General features: G+C 35.6%; 1 protein-coding gene across 22 annotated transcripts; it reads left to right on the plus strand.

Moving 5' to 3' along the window:
- Window positions 1-680: 680 nt before the first annotated feature.
- On the plus strand, window positions 681-20,240 carry LOC114282700 (uncharacterized). Of its 22 annotated transcripts, none has more exons than XM_082925107.1 (13): window positions 902-1,458; window positions 9,863-10,018; window positions 11,415-11,538; window positions 11,684-11,851; window positions 16,218-16,274; window positions 16,357-16,497; window positions 17,359-17,524; window positions 17,668-18,493; window positions 18,603-18,661; window positions 19,278-19,347; window positions 19,451-19,549; window positions 19,632-19,684; window positions 19,813-20,240. In XM_082925107.1, exons 8-12 carry the CDS (start codon window positions 18,332-18,334, stop codon window positions 19,668-19,670), a joined length of 429 nt encoding a protein of 142 aa, XP_082781233.1. In that variant the 5' UTR covers window positions 902-1,458; window positions 9,863-10,018; window positions 11,415-11,538; window positions 11,684-11,851; window positions 16,218-16,274; window positions 16,357-16,497; window positions 17,359-17,524; window positions 17,668-18,331; the 3' UTR covers window positions 19,671-19,684; window positions 19,813-20,240. The 22 variants fall into 22 exon arrangements, with proteins under 22 accessions (XP_082781229.1, XP_082781226.1, XP_082781232.1 ...); XM_082925094.1 differs by having other exon boundaries at window positions 17,668-17,800; window positions 18,030-18,493; window positions 19,451-19,684; XM_082925101.1 differs by lacking the exon at window positions 11,684-11,851 and having other exon boundaries at window positions 17,668-17,800; window positions 18,030-18,493; window positions 19,451-19,553.
- Window positions 20,241-20,774: the final 534 nt, after the last annotated feature.

The raw sequence follows: 20,774 nt of genomic DNA on the forward strand, positions 1-20,774 counted from the left end.
ATGTACCACATTAGCTAAATTATTCTATTTTTTTAAATTTATTACTTATAATCATTATGGGTTTTATATCATCACTTAAGGTGAGGCTTACTATTATTGTTAGTGTCTCTAAAGTTAGTTAACTCCATAAATTTGGAGTAATTTGCAGTGAAATTAGAGTGATTGTGCTGGAGGGGAGTAATGATTTTTGAAATTCCTAGATCTATTATCACGAAAAAAAAATTGAAAAAGAAAAATTGGTAGATTCATACTGAATATCTCGTGTCCAACTTGAAATTTTTTAGAAGTTTAAGCAATATAAATTTTATTTAAGGTATGAATAGTGAATTGAACAACCCAAATTCTGTTATTAATAAATATAAAATATATAATAAACATGAATTTAAGTCATTGTTGAATTTAATATAATATTGCTTATTTTCTCACTGTTGAATTTAAGTCATTGTAATGTGATTAATTCTACTGTTTGATACATATGATTCAAATTAATTTTTTTTCTTACGTTTCATGTTTGAAATTTTACAGGTAATTTTTATTTTTTATTTTTATGAGGTGTAATGCATTGATTCAGAACAAGATAACTTTCTTTTGTCAAATTTCAACACTTCATACCTAATCCTAATTCTGTGATAAACTTGAGCTTTAAGGTTTGGGAAACTAACTTGGCAAGGTTGGACGTGGAGGAATTCCTCTATACTTTGTACACTTTAAACAAATTTTGGACAAGTAGAAAGTCCAACCGAACCTGCCCAAGTTACAGTCATGTTGTACCAGGGATATGTTGGATTTTGAATGTTGCATATCTACAGTAGAAAAGGATGGATGGTGACCATGAAATGAATTTTAAATTTATCCATTATGATAATTTTGTTTAAGGATAGAATTGTTCAAGAAAAAAATTAGAGGGGGTTCGATTTTGTAAAAGTGAGTTTTTGGTCAGAGGCGTATCCGTAAACAGAATCATCATTATGGATACATTTAAAATTATACCCTCATTCTAATAGGGTTAAACTAGGCGTATCCTTAAACAAAATTATCACGCCTCTAATCAAATATGAGTCATTTGGCCCTATTAGAATGAGAGATGCGTATTGCGGATATGCTTCTGACCAACAACTCAATGAAAAATCTCCGGTGTTTTGAAAATATCCCAATAGATGGAGGAAATTGAAGGGGGTTCTTGCAATTCGACGATTAACGTGAATGAAAGTGTCAACTTTTTTGGAATCAATGAGGTTGGAACCCAAAAATATAGCGAGGGTTGTGCCAGGCTGAATACTAGCATTGAGGTTCTTTCCGTCTACGGATATGAAATTGATTGCTGTGGGAAACCAATGTGGGAATGTTGGATTTTGGGATTTTGATGCTGAAAATGAGGATGGAGATGGGATTTATTTGTACCGCCCTCACTCGGCACCGGTTTTTGGGATTGCAATTCAACCATTTTCCATTTTCAAGGTATTATGTAATTTATTTTAAGTTCATATTTTTTGAACTATGAAACAAGTAAATGTTGTTTGTGTTCTTGCATGTGCAATTATTCCCTTTATTTGGCACATTTCTGCATTCATTTTGTAACCAGTTCTTTTATATTCCTTCTCATTTGTTGGCTGTTACATGACTCAACTTGGCTTCTCAATTCCTCTGTATGCCATTGCTTACCACTATATTAGTTGTGGATGGTTGATTTTCTTATATTTCATGTTCAGCTAAGTAGCAGAGATACGTGACACAACATAGATATGAGTCTAACACATCAATTTTAAAAAAAAAAAAAAAATACACGTGCGCATTATTCTTTTTTTTTTTTTTTTTTTATGAATTTGTTATATGTCAAATATATGAATAATTTATTTAAAGGTTTTTATTTTTATTTTTTTTGATCAGCAAAAGAGAGAATCTTTATTGTTGAACAAAGAAATCATTACATCAACAAAGATAAAGGATAAGTGCAGAAAGCATCATTACGAAACATACTCACTCCAGCTATGTTAGCACCAATATGTCCACTCAATCACTAGCTAGCACAACACCAGGAGTTGGTGAGCAACCAACCACAAAACAAGAATACAATAAACACCCAGCTAATCAAATGACAACAACCCAAAGCAGGCATAACCCAGCTGTTCCTCCTCAGACAGTCCTCTGATCACAGAACCTCACCTAACATATACATTGGCTCACTTGTTTGTAGGCTATGCATTATATCATTGACAGAATAAAGACATCCTATATCATTGAGCTTTAATCCAAAGGGACAACCTTACTTTGATAATCTCACTAAGAGCCTCAGTGTTGGGTTGAGTGCCGATAAAGATGCATTCATTCCTATACTTCCACACAGACCACACCACAGCCACAGGTAAAGCTCTCCAAACTTGCCTCTCTTTCTTTCTGAATTTCCACCCCATCCACCATTGAAACAAACTCTCCATAGACCCAGGCCAAGTATAACCCAACTCAATCCCCACCACTCTAAAATGTTTGACCAAATTTGCCACACAAAAGGGCACCATAACATTCAAGGTCTCTGTTTCAGATTTGCAAAATACACAACAAATGTCTACATTATTCCTTATAACTAATTTATTTAAAGTTAATGACATAAAAGTAACATAACAATAATTAAAATTAAGGATGTTTCATAAATTAAAAATCGATATCATTCACCCAACAATTGGAATCTAAAGAATGCAAAAATTTGTGGTACATTAAAATACACCTGATGCATACCATGTTGCAAGATAGCTTCCAGAGGGTGAAAAGTAAGCAGAATGGACAGCTCTTCTATGGTTAACTGTCTTCAAACATTTTGGCTGATCTGCATCAATATTTCTCAAATCCCAAATGCAAGCAGTCCCATCTGTGGAGCTTTTTGCCATGATATTAGTGTTTTCTGAGTTAAAATCTATCGAGTTGATTCTTTCTTCATGCAAAATCCACGAGGCTGAAGATTTTCCTGCCCTCTCATCCCAAATATTGAGAACTCCAAGACCCTCGCTAAAATACAAGGACTTTGCATCATTTGGTCATTGAGAAATAGAATATATAGCATGATTGCTGGAATATACCAGGTCAAATAATTTTTTTTTTCAACATCCATCAATAGAATAAATCCATCATAGCAGCAAGTATATACCTGCATACACAATGATAAATATCATGTTGGACACGACACTCTGTAAACATTCCTAAAATGTGTTTCTGACACTTCTTCAACGTGTCATAATAAAAAATATAAATTTATAATATCAGATAGTTTGCCGACACTTCTCAAAAACTTTGCCGACACTACTTGAACCCAAGTAAGAATCATGAGGGAAATGATGCAAGGCAGAGCAATATATTCTCTATTCTCTTTCTATGATGTTGACTATATTGCATATAGGGGTAAATCTACTATCTCTTTGGAGTTAAAAAAACTAGGAAAGTGATTCACAAGCAGAAAATCTATACAGAATTTTATACCAGAATAATATAACAATGACAATTTTAAAAATATAAGTCGCATTGACAGGCCTTGTTTTTAAAGGGATAGGATAGGACCCAAGACTGCACATCATTCTGGGTCAAAATTCTGTATGAGTTTTATTTTCATTTTTATAGCACTACTCAAAAAAGTAACTCTCAAATTAAGGTGGTGATGTTATTTTTAAGATTGTGCCATTTTTTAAGAGGTTTCAGCTTAAATATTTTTCTATTTCAAGCACATACTTGTAGATTTAAATTAAGATGTTCAAAATTTATTATTAAACTTTTACTTGAAACAAATAAGAATAATAATAATAAGAAGAAGAAGAAGAAGAAGGGACAATTACACACACACAAAAACCCAATGTTTGAGTCTTGTAACAAAATAAATCTTGAGTTTTTAATTTTGTCAATTTAAACCCTGATCTTTTAATTTATTTTCAATTTAAATCATTCACCTATTTTCACTAAGTAAAACCAACAAAAATAAATAAATAAATAAATAGTACTTTAATCATTAAACTCAATGTAGGTATATATAAAATATCTAAAATATCATTTTTATTGATTTTAATAACTAAAATACTTATTTTTCCATTGATTTTACTTAACGGAGATAAGCACATAGTTTATATCAAAAACCAATCAAAAGTTTAAGATTTAAATTGACAAAACTAAAAACTGAGAAATTATTTTGTTATAAGGCTCAAACTCTAGGAATTTTTTTGTAATTCCCTTAATAGTAATTCATATTAATGATTGTCACTGCATTAACTAAAAACATGTCAATGTTTAAACTTCTAAGGCTTCTAGATATTTTTTCTCCTTCTATTTACAACACTAATTGGTAACTTGAATCTGAGTTTGCCCAAAATTGCTTGAATTTTGGCTTGCGCGGTTCGGCCGGTCATCTGGCCAGTTATCTAGCTGGTCATCTAAAATTGCCCGAATTTTAGCTTGCTAGTTGTTCGGCAAGTCATCCGACTGGTCGTCTGGCCGATCATCCGACAAAAGGTGACAGCCATGATCGACAAGGGTGACAACCGCAGTAGACAAGTGTTGCACCGGTCGTCCGGGCGGTCAACCGGCAAGCACAAATTCGGACTTTCGAACAAACTCAAATTTGAGTTTCCAATCATTTTTCATCTACTTAATACTACTTTAATGGAGATATACTAATTCATTGTAAGGAAAATGTAGTCAACCCTTTCACTTCAAGCATGAAGTATTTGAGTTACCAATTCAATTTTTTGCATAAGATTATATTATATGATCAAAACTTGTTTGGTCCAAAATAACTTACACATCACTCTATTATTAGTGGTCATAGGAATTTGTGTTACTTTGAAAATAAGTTTGGTGGCTCACTCTTATTGATCTTTGAGGTTTCAATCTCTCCACACATTATCAATGACAATGTTGGCTTCCTGATTGAAGCTAATTTTGAAGACATAACTATGATCAATCAAGGGAATCATAATAATATGTCTACATTCAGGTATGGATTTTTGTAGATTTTCAAATTCTGATGTTATTAGCTCCGAAACAATCAGCTCGGTGTTCTTCGCTAAAACTGATTTGAATTTGTTGGTTTTTTCTTAGCTGAACTTAAACTGAAGTTATGTGCTCTTTTAACTGATTCACTTTACAAAATCTAACCTTGACTCAGAACCTTTATATTAGACTTCAGAGTAGACATCTATATATAAATTATTTAATTAGGTATGAATCATCCAATTTTTTGTTTTTTTATTTTTATTTTTATTTTTATTTTTTGTGATGCTGGTTGTTTATTAATGATTTCTATCTGGCCTTACATGTTTGTAAAGAAAGATGACAATGGATAATGAATCATCAACCCACACATGCAGATTTACATCATCTGCTATTCTTTTAATGTAGCGATCCCAATTTTTCCACTTCGCTGAGTATGTCGGGGATTGAGTTGCCCGGTCAGCTCACGGGCGTCCAAGGGCAGCGCCCTGCCGGGGATCGAGCTGCCCGATTAGCTTGCGGGGGTCCAGGGGGCAGTGCCCCTTGACGGGTCCTAGGGCAGCGCCCTGACAGGGATGAGGGGCAGCGCCCCCAAAGCAAAAATGCAAAATGCATTAGAAATTGCTTGTCCGCTCGAGCAGCCGTTTATGCGCTCGAGCGGAGAATGTTTAGTTTCAGAAGTTTGACCTGTCTGCAAAAGTACTAGAAAAGTGTATTTGACACTCGAGCGGGGCTTTCCACGCTTGAGGGGACCATGTTATATCAGTTCGTGAATCTTATATTTCAGATCACTTTTGTATATCTCTCTCTCTAAAAACCCTTTCCTCTCCCTTCTCTCTACATTTCCCTATGCCAAATTTGATCAAAACCTTGATTTCTCAATATCTATTAGAGTTATGTCATAAGTTCTTCATCAAAGTTGGTTAACTTATCGAGGGCTTCATTGTGTGTGGTGAAGATCAAGTTTCAACACCGTTGATTTTGGGGGTTTCATCTTTTTCCTTCTTCAAAACTTGAGATAGGGATTTTCTTAGAGTTATATATATATTTTTGCAAGATCTATATGATTTTCGAAATCATCTTTCGATAGCTTTGAAAATTGATTGTTGATTCGAGAAGTTGAGCGATTTTGAAAGTGGGTTTGTCTCTTGTTTTTTTAAAATGATCTTATAGGTTTTGATCTTCGTTGATTAAAGAAAAGATGATTTTGAAAAGTTTTCTTTCAAAAGATTTGAATTGTATAATTTTGGTAAGAAAACCTAGAATTTGGGGATTTTTTTAAAAGAGACTGAAAATATATGAATGATATTGTTATATTTATTTTGTATGTCAAAATAAATAGATGTTTGGAAAATTTCTTATTTATATTTATATAAATGATGAATTTTAGGGAATATGAGAATTGTTGTTTATTTTAGAAATTATTATTCAAAACATTGAAATAGTCTTGAAATAACTAATTGTTGAGAATACTTGAGAAGAGGAAATTGTATTATTCCTTGGAAGATGAATTGGAATAAAAGTATTTATATTCATTTTGTGTTATTGGCATATCAATATTAAACTTTGAAAGTTGATTTGAAAACTTGCATTGAGAAAAGAATTTTGAGAAACAAGTTTTCATGGAATGGTTTTGGGGTAAATACATTGGTAAGTTTTGATAGGTGGTGTAGATGATATTGAATAAGTTGGCCTAAGAGTTCGAGGTGAAAGACCAAAAACTCGCGCGGATAGGTGTCGAGCCTTCCGATTAATACCGGTAAAAATGATAATTTGGTAGTACTTGTATAGTCTACTTGTAGACACCGACCTAGGGATTACCAGAGTCGTGTTTACCGCCCTTGAAATAAATTGTTAAGTTTTGAACAATTGAAATTACATGATATCATTGAGCATGATAGTTTTCAAAAGATGAAAATGTGATTTATCTTCAAAAATGGCATAACATGGCATGTGCATTTCCTCTTTTGAGACTTGTACAAAATATATATACTTTGTTAAGAATTTCCTACTGGGCTTTATGCTCACCCTACGGGATTTTTGTGTAGGAAAATATGTGGTGATCGCACCCAACTAGAGGCGTGGAAGTATGTGTGTTGGGAGTACAATGCTCTCATTTTGCTATGACTCTGTGTGTAAGCCAAGGGCTGTATTTATGTGGGTTTGAATAACCATTTTGTGTAATCAGGCTCAAGCCTTGGAAACTTATAAACCCTTGGGGGTATTTATTTGTTTATTTACTTGTTATTGGATTAATGTATTATTGCATGAAGAACTATTGTATCATGTAATGTAAGTTTGGAGATTTATATTCGGTTTTCCTTGAAAGAGCCGTGATTGTTGTCCTATCATTTGGGCTAGAAATTTGGGCCGTTACATTTAAGGTGTTCATGTTTTCATTTTTGCCATGGTGATGTGTTGCGTATTTTTTAGAATATTTCAGTTCAATTCATTTTCAATAGTTTGTGCTGAATCTTACCATTCTCATTTTGATTCAATTCATAATTCTCAAAGTTACAATTTTAATTCACTATGTGATTCTTGATTTGTTAACTATGCTTATAATTAGTAGGATTTAAACCCACATCTCTTCTGATGAAGGCAAATGTTTTGCCAATTAGATGATGTAATCATGTTTTTATACAAGAATTATTAATGTGTCAAATTTAAATTATTTTATTTTCTCATTGTTTACCATCATTTTCATAGTTTATGCTGAAGTTTAAAATTCTTGATTTGATTAGATTCATAATTTGCAAAACTAGTATTTTGATTCATGATGCACATCAGATGACTTGAGCCTTATAGGACGTGCACACATGATACACAACACAATATATTTATGTACACTTAGGGTAACATACTATGTTGATAGCTCTTATATGATTCACAGAATATCTTAACTTACATGTGGTACATTATATATGTTTTATTGAAGTTATCTGAATCTTTTACATGTGCTATATTATACATGTTTTATTGAAGTTATCTGGATCAAAAAGATTGTTGTAGACAGTCCTCATGTTTGAATCAAAAACTTTGTATTTTTCTACTTCCAATTGGTTTTTAAAAGAACATTTAATTTGGTTTGGTATTGGTTATAATATATTTTTTATATATTACACATGATTTTTTTTGAATGTTCAATGGGTATTTAAAATCTGTTTGGTGGTACACTACAAGAATTCACACATTTGCCGACCACTTTTGCCGACCAAAAAAATTTTGGTCGCAAAAAAATGACATTTAGCGACTAAATATTAATTAGTCGCGAATGATCATTATTTTTGGCGACCAAATATTATTGGTCGTAGAAGGTTATATTTTGGCGACAAAAAAATGAGTTGGTCGCAGAAAGTGGTATACTTTTGCCGACCAACTACAAATTTGGTCGCGGAAGGTCACATATTTTTTGGCGACCAAAAATTTGGTCGCGAAAAACTTATTTTCCGCAACCAAAAAAAATTAGTCGCCAAATTAGTACTTTTAGCGACTAATATTTTAGTCGCCGTTGATTGAAATTTGGCGACTAAAAAAATTTGTCGGCGAAAGAACCTGTTTTTGCGACTAATTTGATCTTTTAGTCGCCAAAAGTTTGGGGAGAAATTTGAAACTTGGGGCGGGAATTGAATTTCAGAAAAAAAAAAATTAAAGCCCTGATCTTCTTCGTCTCTATCTAAAAAAAGCCCTAATCTGTGTCTCTCTATGTTGGCCCGCCCCTCCCTCTTTCTGTGTTCTCTCTCTCAATCGGTGCCCACTCTCTCTAGCTCACCGAAGTCCCTCACCACCATTGCTCACGTCGGTCGCACGTCGCCACCGCTGCAAATCGCCATCGCCAATAATTTTCTACTTCACACTGTTGATGCATCAATCGAACCCAGATTAGGGTAATTTGGTTTAATATGGTGATATGTAATAAGTTTCTCCTAATATTGGATTCTAGTAATCAATTTCCTTTGTTGAGAAAGAACCCAGATTGGATGTCTCTCTCTCTTTCCTTTCTCTTCATCGGCATCAATTTTCTTCCTATGAACGAAGATCAATCGAAAACGATGACATCGATCGCCTCCTTCTCGTCCATTCCGATCTCTCCTCTCTCAGTCACCAGGTAACTAATTCGTACTTCTAGAGAGAAATGAGATAGCAATTTCATATTTGATCGAACAATGGTTTGGAGAAAATTGATTCACCGAACTGCATTATTCTCTCTCCTTCAATTTTGTCACAAACTGCATATATATATATATATATCTGCTACGTGATCAGAAGGAAGACTACAGATGATTAATCTGCATATATATTAATCTGATAGATTTTACGTGATCAGAAGGAAATTGTTTTCACCGAGTTCGACGTCTTTTTCGTGATACAGATGATCAATTGCTTCTCTTTCAACCTCTTGGCCTCTAACCTAGGTAATAAATTCCCACCTGAACAATTTGATCTCTTGTTCTTGAACTTCACAACGATTTCAATTGGTTTAGGGCTTCACATGTTTATTAAATCAATATTAGTGTTGTTGGAGATATGGGTTTTATTAGATTCGTATCAATTTTGATTGGATTCGATGCTAAATTGAGGTTTGATTGAGTTGTCAAGCTATTACAATTCAAGTATTAATGCACCAAACCAATTGATGGTTTGAAAACACCTATATGGTTCCTGGAATTGTATAATGCATACATACCAATGAAATTTTTGTAAGAAGTTTATGCATTGGTTCTAGATGTGTTGAAAGGGTACAGTTACAGTATAATGGTTCATGATTATGAATGGGTGTGACTCTCTTTTTTATTTTATTTCAATATCTGCAAACCATTTGGAGTTTCATAATTCTCTGCAGATGTACTGCCTGTCTGCCTAAAGTACTGAACTTTTATTCTTATGTGTATTGTAGGGGCTTTTTGGTAGATAAAAAGAGGGGGTTTAATTGTTAGAGTCGAAGCAAGAGGAGGAGACGAGATCATGAATACTGGGTTTTTGGAGGGATTCTATCTAGGGTTTCGAGTGCGATGGCATTGGATGCGCCCTACCTGTTGAAGCTCCTCCTAAGGTTAGTCCTCCCGTCGCTACCACACCTCTGGTCTCGTCCTCTCTCTCTCTCTCTATTGCTCCATCAGATCTGGTCTCAAACACATGATTTACTATCTTCCTAGCTCTTCGATCTGGCCTTTCTTCAGTCGAATTGTACTCTTTTTAATCTTTCAGTTGCTATTTTTGGTCTGCTCTCTTTTCAATAGAATCTCATTCACTTTGATCTTTCTGTTTTTCAATCTCAGTATTTTCAATTTTTTCAATCTATGTTTGTATATTGGTAGAACATAATTTTATGTATTTCTAATCAACATAAGTTATTAGACTATGTTATTCCTTTTTGTCTGGAAGGAAGAACATTAGAATCGTTGATTTTTTTTTTTTTTAAATTCAGATTAAGGGTGAGAATGAGATTCAGCCCAGTTGATGTGGGAGCCATGAGAAGATAATAAATTGATTACTAGTATGAAGAGTTAGTCTTGTTAGTATAAATTGGGTATTGCATCATTTTTTCTATTTATCTTAAATTTTCTATTCCCTGAACATGTTATGTATGAACCAAGACTGCACTGGATGTACAACTCTCTCAATAAGTCAACAAAATCAAGATGGAGAAAGGAATAGTCTCCCTAAGCCAAAAGATACAAGGAAATAAAAATAGTACCTTTGAAAGACAAAATGATCCTCTCACAATTATCAGAAACACCTTTGTTTTCTCTCATTCCACAAGCACCATATGAGGCAAAGAGGAATAACCTCCCACGCTCTACAAAAACTACCTCTGGACAACCTCTCCTTCAAGAGGCAAACAAATCCTGAACTGAATAGGGCATCATAAATAACAATGGTGTAAAAAGATAGTTGTCACTTCCCACCTCACTCTTGCACATGTAGCACCAATCCATCAAAAATTTTCCCCCTTCTCCTCAGATTATCAATTGTCAAAATAGCTTTTTGTGCAATTGTCCAAGTAAAGAAGACCACGCTAAAAGGAGTTCTCGAGCACCATAAGGTCTAGAACTTCTCGCTGGTGCAGATATTTTCTGTCTTGAAATTATGCTGTTTGGTGGGGCAACAAGGGGTGCACTTGGTCAAATTTTCAGCAAAGCACATAGAAATTAGGTGCAGAAAAGCTGAAAAATGCTAAGCTTGTTTGTCTTCTGGCCCAAAAACAAGGTTGATTCAAATGAGCTTGTCCATTTTTGAATACATGATGAACGCTAGTTGTTTGCAGATTGCTTTTTAACACTGGTTTCAGGAATTGGATGTTATATACAATATATAGTGGTTTTCATGTTGAATATATAAATTCTGAAAAAAAGGATTTTTCTTGTATACATATTTGCTTTAAAAGCATCAATTTTTTGTTGTTCATCCTGACTCTTCATTGATTTAATCCCATTCTGTTCTCCAAGTTATGAGGAAGAAAAACGAAGAACTAACACTAAAAGCTATTAAAGGATCTACTGATCTTTGTGTATGTGGTTTCTGGAATCATGCCAAGAAGTTCAAGCTGTAATCAATTTTCTAAAACCACAGGTGATTTCCTTTTAGAAACTCAGTAAAACTTGATAATGGGCAGATCATTGAGCAGGTTGATTGCCTCCTTCATATGGCTCACTACAGCAGTCATCTTCAATCTTTTTATGGAGACATTAAATAAGTGTGAATGTTTTGACTACAGGCTGTTTTCTTGGAACTATGCTCAAGTCGTGTGCCTGTACTTACTCTTCAGACTTTAAAGATCTGTGTCGGTTTCTTGTATATATTAGTTCAATCCTCTTTTGGTTTGTTTTTCCCATGATTAACTTTTAGATGATCATCTCTGGGCAAGCTTGCTTTGCAAAGGATGGTAATATGTCATTTTCCTCCTCCCCTTATCTTAGTACATAGCTATCTTTTGTTGAAATTCAATATGGGAGATTTAAAGAGGTATTTTATTAACTATTTATAAGCATTGCCATTTTGTGTTTTGGAAGAGTAGAAAATATTCAAATGTTTTAGATCTAGCATATATGAGCTCATTTGTTGACATTAATGGCCCATTCATGAAAGGTGGGTCTGGGTTTTTTTGTTTGTTTGCTTCTTTTTGTTTGTTTTTTTCCCAATCCCATTTAGTAGATTCTAAGATATCATTTTGGGGGCCATATTATATGGAAGCTTGTTGATCTTCTTTGAGCATGCTTACTTTGTCCTAGAAGTCTGTTGCTTTTGAATTTTGTATATCTTGAATATATACGACTTGAAGGTCCTGACACTCTGTACCCAGAATGCCTCTGTATGTTAGATCTGTGCAGTGAAAAATGGTTTTTCTCTTCAGCATACCTTTTATTTAGTCTTCACACCAACCACAAAGGAAGGGATCAAAATTAGCTACTTTAAGAATCTAAGCTGGAGACCATTGTTATTTAGATGAAGTTTGTGTTGTCCAAAATGTAGAGAACTTGATCATAGGGGTAAAGGAGGCTTATTTCCATACCCAATAAAAGTGTTATGGTGTGTGACTTATAAGTTAGCCAAGAAAAGTGTTATGGTGTGTGACTTATTTCCATACCCAAAAAAAGTGTTATGGGGTAAAGGAGGCCTCCTGACATCTAATATTTCACTTGGCACTTAGCAATTTTCAAGTTGGGGCATTATTGGGTTGCATTCCTTGAAATGTCCTTTTGATAAAATTTATATCCTTTGTCTCGCAACAATTTATATTTCAACTAGCATTTAGCAATTTTCAAGTTGGGCATTGTTGGGTTGCATTCCTTGAAATGTCCTTTTGTGTAGAAATTTAATGTATAAAGAGAAATAGAGAATTGTATTATTGATTGATATTGATCTTCTATTACAATGATTCATGATTCCTATATATAGAAGAGGGTGAGTGTGTAGTAGGTAAGGAGTAGGTGAAGTGGAGGTGGTAGTGGTGTAGTGGGTTAGGTTTAGTGGAGTAGGTGAGGTGGTAGTGGTGTAGTGGGTTAGGTTTAGTGGAGTAGGTTTAAGTGGGTGAAGTAGGTGGAGAGTAGGTGGATTTTAACAGCCCCCCGCAAACTCAAGGGGGATAGGAACAAACCAACTTGAGTTTGGAGAGAGTAACAAAACAAGAAAATACATAAAAATAAAAAAGGATAGGAGACACTGTATGGTCGTGTCAGACCATTGGTGAAGACACTGGATGGTGGTGTCATAACGTTGTAGAGGACACTGTATGGGGGTGTCAGACCGATGTAGAAGACAGTTTATGGGGTCATGTCGGACCGTTGTAGCAGACAATGTTGTGACAGTTGTTGTGACAGTTTACGGAGTCTTGCTGGACCCCTGTAGAAACTAACCGGAATCAATGTCGGGACAGTTTACAGAGTCTTGTCGGACCCTTGTAGAAACTAACCGGAATCTATGTCGGGACAGTTTACAGAGTCTTGTCGGACCCATGAAGGAGCTAACCGGAATCAATGTCGGGACAGTTTATAGAGTCTTGTCGGACCCTTGAAGGAGCTAACCGGAATTAATGTCGGGACAGTTTACAGAGTCTTGTCGGACCCATAAAGGAGCTAACCGGAATCAATGTCGGGACAGTTTACAGAGTCTTGTCGGACCCTTGTAGAAACTAACCGGAATCTATGTCGGGACAGTTTACAGAGTCTTGTCGGACCCTTAAAAAGTCGCACCCTCAAAAGGTGTGCCCAATTTATCAAAAGGCGTGCCATCAAAAGGCGAGCCCAAGTCATAAAAAGATGTGCCGGACATGATGGCGAGGCACGTGAGTGCCTTGGCTGGCGCGCCCGTTTGTCGTCTGGCGTCAAGTGGCGCGCGATACGCGGGGCTGCCTCGCTATTTAACCAAGGTTGATGCTGAGGCTGAGGCAGACAAAAAGCTTCTGCAAATCCTCTGAAAAAACTCTTCGTTGTGCTGAGAGAGAGAGTCTGTAACACTCTGTTGCGAGAGATATTCTGTAACACTCTGTTGCCCAGAAAATGGCTTCGTCGTCCCGTGGGCTGCTCACTCTCTTTCCCGACCTCAACGAGTCAACAAGAGAGACAACTGGTGCGGTGGCACTGGAACCTCAACCAAGCGCCCCGGAGTTTACTCCGTTGAACTTTCCGATGCGGTCTGTGGAGCAAAGAATGGCAGTGCAGTCGGATGTGGAGGCCAATCAGTATACTTTGAAGTTATGTGTGGAAAGCATGACGGTGGTCACAAACTTGTCGCACCGGCTGCAGAGTAGGACAAATGAGGTGCAGCAGTTAAATTCCCAGCTGGCTCTGCTCCAACGCATGTATAAGGATGCGCGAGCAGAGATAAGTGTGCTAAAGGCAGAAAACAAGGAACTGAAGCGGAAGGCCACCGTGATGTTCCGTTTTGGAGGTCCGCCATATGCTGCAGTGGAGGAGTATGGGGGAGTGAACGTGCTCGGTGGACAAGGAAGCACTGAGGCAACACCGTCAAGGGCCGTCCAAGACGGAGGCAAGAAGAAGAGACCGGCGGCAGAGTAGAGAAGAAAAAATCCCACTGTGGGTGTGGGTGTTTTTTTTTTTTTTTTTTTTTGTTGTAAAATGGTGATCGGGGTGAGTCCTGATATGAATAAAGCAAGTGTGTTTGGCAAACTCGAATGGTAGGTGTGGTAATGCAGAAAAATCAACTGGAATGAATTTTTTTTTTTTTTTTTTTTGTGAAAATAATAATAATAATAATAATATTGGTATCATGGAGTGGGCGGTGGTACAAAAATATTGTGTAGAAAAAGAGGGAGATGGTGGAAAATTATTGTTTAGACAGAGAGAAGGCATGTGAGGTGTAAAGTGGAGGACAAAATAAAAGAAAAAAAAGGTGGGAAATGTGATGATTTCTGTCCCTTCGCACAAAAACAGTACCACTAAAAGATGTTGTGGCTGCAAAGCCTGAAAAACTTAATGCATCAGTGGTTGATGGCAGAGACAATTGGAGTGTGGGACAGAGACAGCTTCTGTGCTTGGGGAGAGTCATGCTGAAACACAGCAAGATTCTGTTTATGGACGAAGCAACGGCTTCTGTCGACTCCCAGACTGATGCTGTCATTCAGAAAATCATTCGCGAGGACTTTGTGTCGTGTACAATAATCAGCATAGCTCACAGAATACCCACAGTTATGGACTGTGGCAAAGTGATGGTTATGGATGCTGGATGGGCAAGGGAATATGAAGCCCCATCTCAGTTGCTCGAGAGGCCTTCGTTATTAGCCCAGCAATACTCAGATTACTATGCATTTAGAGGCCATGAGGTGTACCAAACACCATTCAAGGAGGGGAAGAAAAGAGGGTCTGAGAAGCTTGATCAGAAGCAGGTTGACCATAGGAAGTCCATTGATGCATTTGGACAGAGGACTTCACAGTATAGAGGTGTCACAAGGCATAGATGGACCGGTAGATATGAAGCTCATCTATGGGACAACAGTTGTAAGAAAGTTGGAAGAGGCAGGAAAGCGAAGGTATGTGTACAAAATTCCAGCGGGCAGCGAAGGCAAGGTTGCCGGCCGGCTGCCCGCCGGTGAGAAAACAAAATACGGGCCTAAATCTTATGGCTCTGATACCATGTAGAAATTTAATGTATAAAGAGAAATAGAGAATTGTATTATTGATTGATATTGATCTTCTATTACAATGATTCATGATTCCTATATATAGAAGAGGGTGAGTGTGTAGTAGGTAAGGAGTAGGTGAAGTGGAGGTGGTAGTGGTGTAGTGGGTTAGGTTTAGTGGAGTAGGTGAGGTGGTAGTGGTGTAGTGGGTTAGGTTTAGTGGAGTAGGTTTAAGTGGGTGAAGTAGGTGGAGAGTAGGTGGATTTTAACATTTTGATATCCTTTGCTTGTTTTAAGAGTGACAATCATTTATATCCTTGTCTTGCAACAATTTATGTTATTACCTTTCAACAAGTTACATTCTGTTTGCCTTATATATATCATACTCAGCATGACAGCATGATAGCACGATGTCATTCCAATATTTCTTGAATTCTCTTACTATTTTCCATTTTTGAATTTTTGGCAGATAAATGCCATTTATATTCGAGCCTTGTCAAAGGATATAGAATTTTAAACATTGTTCCCTACATACATTTTAAATTTGATTTCTCCTTCCTCATGTTAAATCCTATGAGTTCAACAATAGATACGCAACCTATGAGCTTTTGATTACGTTATTATAATAATAATCTATTGCTCAAAATATTGATTTGTTTTCAATTATTTGCAGGTAATGAGTCCCTCAATGGCACTGAAGGGACAAATTCAGTTAAAGTTGTGAATGGAGGTCTGCTATCAAATGCTATCTACACAGTTTTTAAAGACATGTTTGATAGAATCTAATTCATTTAGAAATTTTCTTTTGGCAGTGGCAGTTGTACAAGGAAGGACACGCACTCTGGTTGAGAGGTTTGAAAGGAGAGAGAGGGAGATTAAATAGTGATGAAGTTCAGGCACCCGATACAACCCCTCAAATAATACCTGAGATGGCTAAAATATCCCCTATGTTGGTATGGTTTTCCCTCCTAAAATAGTTATCTTCTATGGCTATTATGCATAGATAAATTGATATGTAATTTGGTTTAAATTTATATGACCTCTCACTCACACAGGATATTTTGAATTAGTAGACTACATTATTTTGTTATATGCAGATCCTAATAGTCCAAATCCAGCTACCATCATTTCTACCGTGTCTAGTTGCCGTCAATTATCACCATAAAGAACTGGTCACTAAACCATAATTATTACAAGATATCAACAAAATCAACCTTTAATGAAATATTTATACATTTTCTAACAAATACCTTTCTCTTTCTCTCATCCCTTTGTTGGACCCGAACCTCCATCAACCATGAAAGCACCACCATTCCCTTTGCAACCCCCTCTGTTACAGATAACCACAACCTCACACTAGTTCCCTCACCCAAGACAAACCAACACTAGCTTTCATATCTACCATTCATAGCTCTAATCAATCAACTCCATTGCAAAATATTTAATAAATCCTCAACTTACTCACATATCTGTGGATATAATGAAACCATAGGCTACAACTCAATTGAACTAAGCCTTTCTCCCAATTACTTGGGATTGGCATGGATCCTATTAAGCCATTTCACCAAAGTTAATACATTAGAAGGATTGACTGTGTACATATAAAAACAGTACTGACAGATAAATTGGCCAATGTTAATGGCCAGTTGTAATGAGAATGGTGTTCTATTCTGGACTATTTAAAATAAAACCCTGTATTTCAATTTTTTTTTTTTTTTTGATTTCAAGGTTTTTCTCTTACATAATGCAGACATATTCTTAGATTTTGTGAAGTAGTCTTTTGAATATTTATCATGCTACTTGGAAACTTACAGAATGGACATCCACAAATTACTGAAAGGGAGTTGACATCTGCAAATGATGGTAATGTTGCTGAAGATCTGATGCAGAATCATGAGGACTGTGTTTGTTGGGAATTTAAGGAAGGTTTTGATGCAGAATCATAATGCAGACACATTTTTTTTTTTTTTTGATTTCAAGGTTTTTCTCTTACATAATTGCTTGATGTTAGGATTTAAAATATATCTGTTTGATATCAAATGATAATTCTGTTCACATGCTTCTCACAAACCTGCTGGGGCAAAAATTTCCATTAATATTTGGTTGACATGGATTATTTCTAGGCTGAACTTAGAGCAAGTGTTTTTGAGGCAATTGAAGAAGAAGATAGGACAATAGAAAAGGAAGAAGGTTTGCCTCCTGCACTATTGGGTAGCTGCAATGACTGTGCAAAACAACTTCATGCTTCACCTTCAGGTTCCTCTTCAAATCTATTATTTCTCCTTTTTATTTATTTACTATTTTTTTAATTATTTTTTATTATGACTTTGAAGCTGTTGGGTGTTTATATTTTATAGGCTTAATACTTTCATAATTTATTTATCTTATGCTCCTGAAAGTTGTCTTTTGTATGACCATTGGAGTATTGATATCTTCTTTATAAAGTATTATATATATATATATATATATGACCATAATGTGTCAGGTAGTGGGAATGTGAATTGACTAATTGAAATACATGTCACGGACACTTATATGGAAGAGACGTGTCATGTTGGACCTCGTGTCAGACACTGACACACTATGAAATTTGAAATGAGAAGCAAAATACGTGTGGAAGAGACGTGTCATTTTGCAACATGAGAAGCAGAATGACGGTATTTACGGCTGCAAAATTTGAAAGATATGTAGACGGTATTTACTGCTGCAAAATTTGAAATTGGAGAGGGAAGATTGGAAGGGAAAATTGTTGGGGAGAAGAGGAAAAAAATTGATGATTCAGTGGACATGGTGGTTTCCAAGGAAGGTTTTGATGATGAGGATAAACTTCTGAGGACTGTGTTTGTTGGGAATTTAACATTGAAGGTTAAGAAGAAGGCTCTGTTTAAGGAATTTAGCCAATTTGGAGAGGTTGAGTCTGTGAGGATTCAGTCCATTCCTCTATTGGATGTAAGTATGTTTCCAAGATTTATTCCTTGGTTTTCATGTAAAGTGCTTCCTGCTCATTTTATACGTGTTAGCCGATTCTAGTTTTAACTATTGATGATTGTTTTATCAGACCAAAAAACCGACGAAGGGTGCAATTATCCAGAAGAAAATAAATGATGCTGTTGATAGGTATGCTTATATATATATCAATTATCAAATTCAATTCATCAAATGTAGTATGCTTGTCACAAAAAGTTATGATATTTAATGGCATCATCTCATTTTATTTTTGATTCCTGCAATTCGTTGGACATAATGGTGTCGTCTCCTTTTTGCCTTTGGAATTGCTTTGTGTATTAATATGCTCCCATTTATAGTTTTGCCTTTTGTTCTTGAATGAAATTCTCTTACATTGATTCAGACGTCCACTTTTATCATTTCCCAATATCTGTACTTTTGTTGCATTTAATAAAATGTATGCACATCCTTCAATGTGTGATTTCGATTCTTTACTGATGTTGGTTGTTAGAAGTGGTTTCTTTTCATTGATCATATGGCTTCTTCAGTTAACCATCCAACAGACATTTAACTAATAATCTTTAAATTATCTTTCTCACAAATCATTAATTTTTATATCTTTAATAAAAGCAGGTTGGTTCCTAAAAAAATCATTAATTACACGAGGCCATGAACATATTGAATTGTAACTATTAGTGTGTTGATTGTTTCATCAGGTTTTGTTTTGTTTTATTTTTTTTTCCTATTGTCGTTATTACACCAGTAATAAATTGTTGGGATCTTGCAGTGTTCACGCTTACATTGTCTTTGAAACAGAGCAAGCTGCCCAAGCTTCTTTGGCCCATAATATGGCTGCGGTATGTTGCTCTTTTGACAGTTAATCAACATGATTCTGGGTACAATTGGATATTTTGCTAGGAGAATGTTTTAGCTGCATTTGTAATGGCTTTGTTGATCTAGGTTGGAGGAAATCACATCCGTGTTGACAGGGCATGCCCACCTCGCAAGAAACTAAAGGGAGACAATGCTCCACTCTATGATAACAAGAGGATGGTTTTTGTGGGTAATCTCCCATTTGATGTGAAGGTGAATTGCTCTTCTTTTTCTTCTTATTCTCTCTCTCGCTCTGGGTATTTTGCAGAATGCAGGCTGCCTATTTGCTTCTCATGTTGCAAAATGACATGTCTCTTCCATGTAAGTGCAAAATGACGGTATTTACTGTTGCAAAATTTGAAATTTTCGGAAAAATAATTTAAGGGCAAATAACTCATCATTTTTTTTTATCACTTTATTTAATTGCTTGGTTTTGCATTTATATATAGGATAAATCAGCAGATGTTCGTAAAGCAGATGAAGTATGCATTGGTGAAATTTTCAGAGTTTATGGTCTTGATGCAGTATGTAGACAAAAAATTTTGGTGCCTCCTTTGGTTTTTGAACCAGACGAGCACCCTCCCCAACATATTTCTTAACAAGTTCACGAAGCTAAATTGTACTAGACTACTTGGCAGTATGAACATTTTTTAGAGGATTAAATATTTTTGGATGGATGTGTATGGATAACAAATATTAGTAGTTTTATTTGTTGATAGCTGCGCATGGATAACAAATAGTTATGTTTCAAATTGTTATGCTAGATGGATGTGACTTGTGAATGAAAACTTAGAATAGTTGTATTGTGTCAAATGTTAATGAATTATGTATTGTGTCGAATGTTAATGATTCAGTTAATTTGAATGATGTTTTAAAATTATAAGTTTGTTATGGATTGAATGAATTATTAGGAATTACAGGTGTATTGTTTTCCTGCTTTGGCGACCAATTTATTAGTCGCGGCATCCAAAATAAATTTTTTTCGCAAAAAATGATAATTGCCGACCAAGAGTTTTGGTCGCAAAAAATACATCTATTGCCGACCAAAACAGCTCTTGGTCGTGGAAACTCACTTTTGCTGACCAAAAGTTTTGGTCGCGAAAAGTAACAAATGGCGATCAAATTTTTTGGTCGCGAAATGTGATAATTGGCGACCAAAAAATTTGGTCGCGAAATGTGATAATTGGCGACCAAACTTTTTGATCGCGAAATGTGACAATTGGCGACTAAGAAATTTGGTCGGGAAAATATCACTTTTCGCGACCAAAGTGTTTTAGCGACAAAATAAATTAGTCGCGCTAATTAAATATTTAGCGACCAAAAAATTTAGTCGGTAAATCCAACTTTTGCCGACCAACGAAAATTTTGGTCGCGAATTACTTTTGCCGACCCTCAATTGGCGACCAAAGTA

Source organism: Camellia sinensis, chromosome 4 (assembly GCF_055761805.1).
Source record: "Camellia sinensis isolate YWXY chromosome 4, ASM5576180v1, whole genome shotgun sequence".
NCBI classification, from domain to species: domain Eukaryota; kingdom Viridiplantae; phylum Streptophyta; class Magnoliopsida; order Ericales; family Theaceae; genus Camellia; species Camellia sinensis.

Bases quoted from the DNA above. Each gene is read 5' to 3' on its own strand.
- LOC114282700 (XM_082925091.1), top strand. From the start codon at position 18,332: ATGGTGGTTTCCAAGGAAGGTTTTGATGATGAGGATAAACTTCTGAGG. The intron at 18,662-19,277 runs GTATGCTTATAT...GGGATCTTGCAG, and splicing joins ATAAATGATGCTGTTGATAG to TGTTCACGCTTACATTGTCT. The intron at 19,685-19,812 runs GTAAGTGCAAAA...ATTTATATATAG, and splicing joins AAATGACATGTCTCTTCCAT to GATAAATCAGCAGATGTTCG.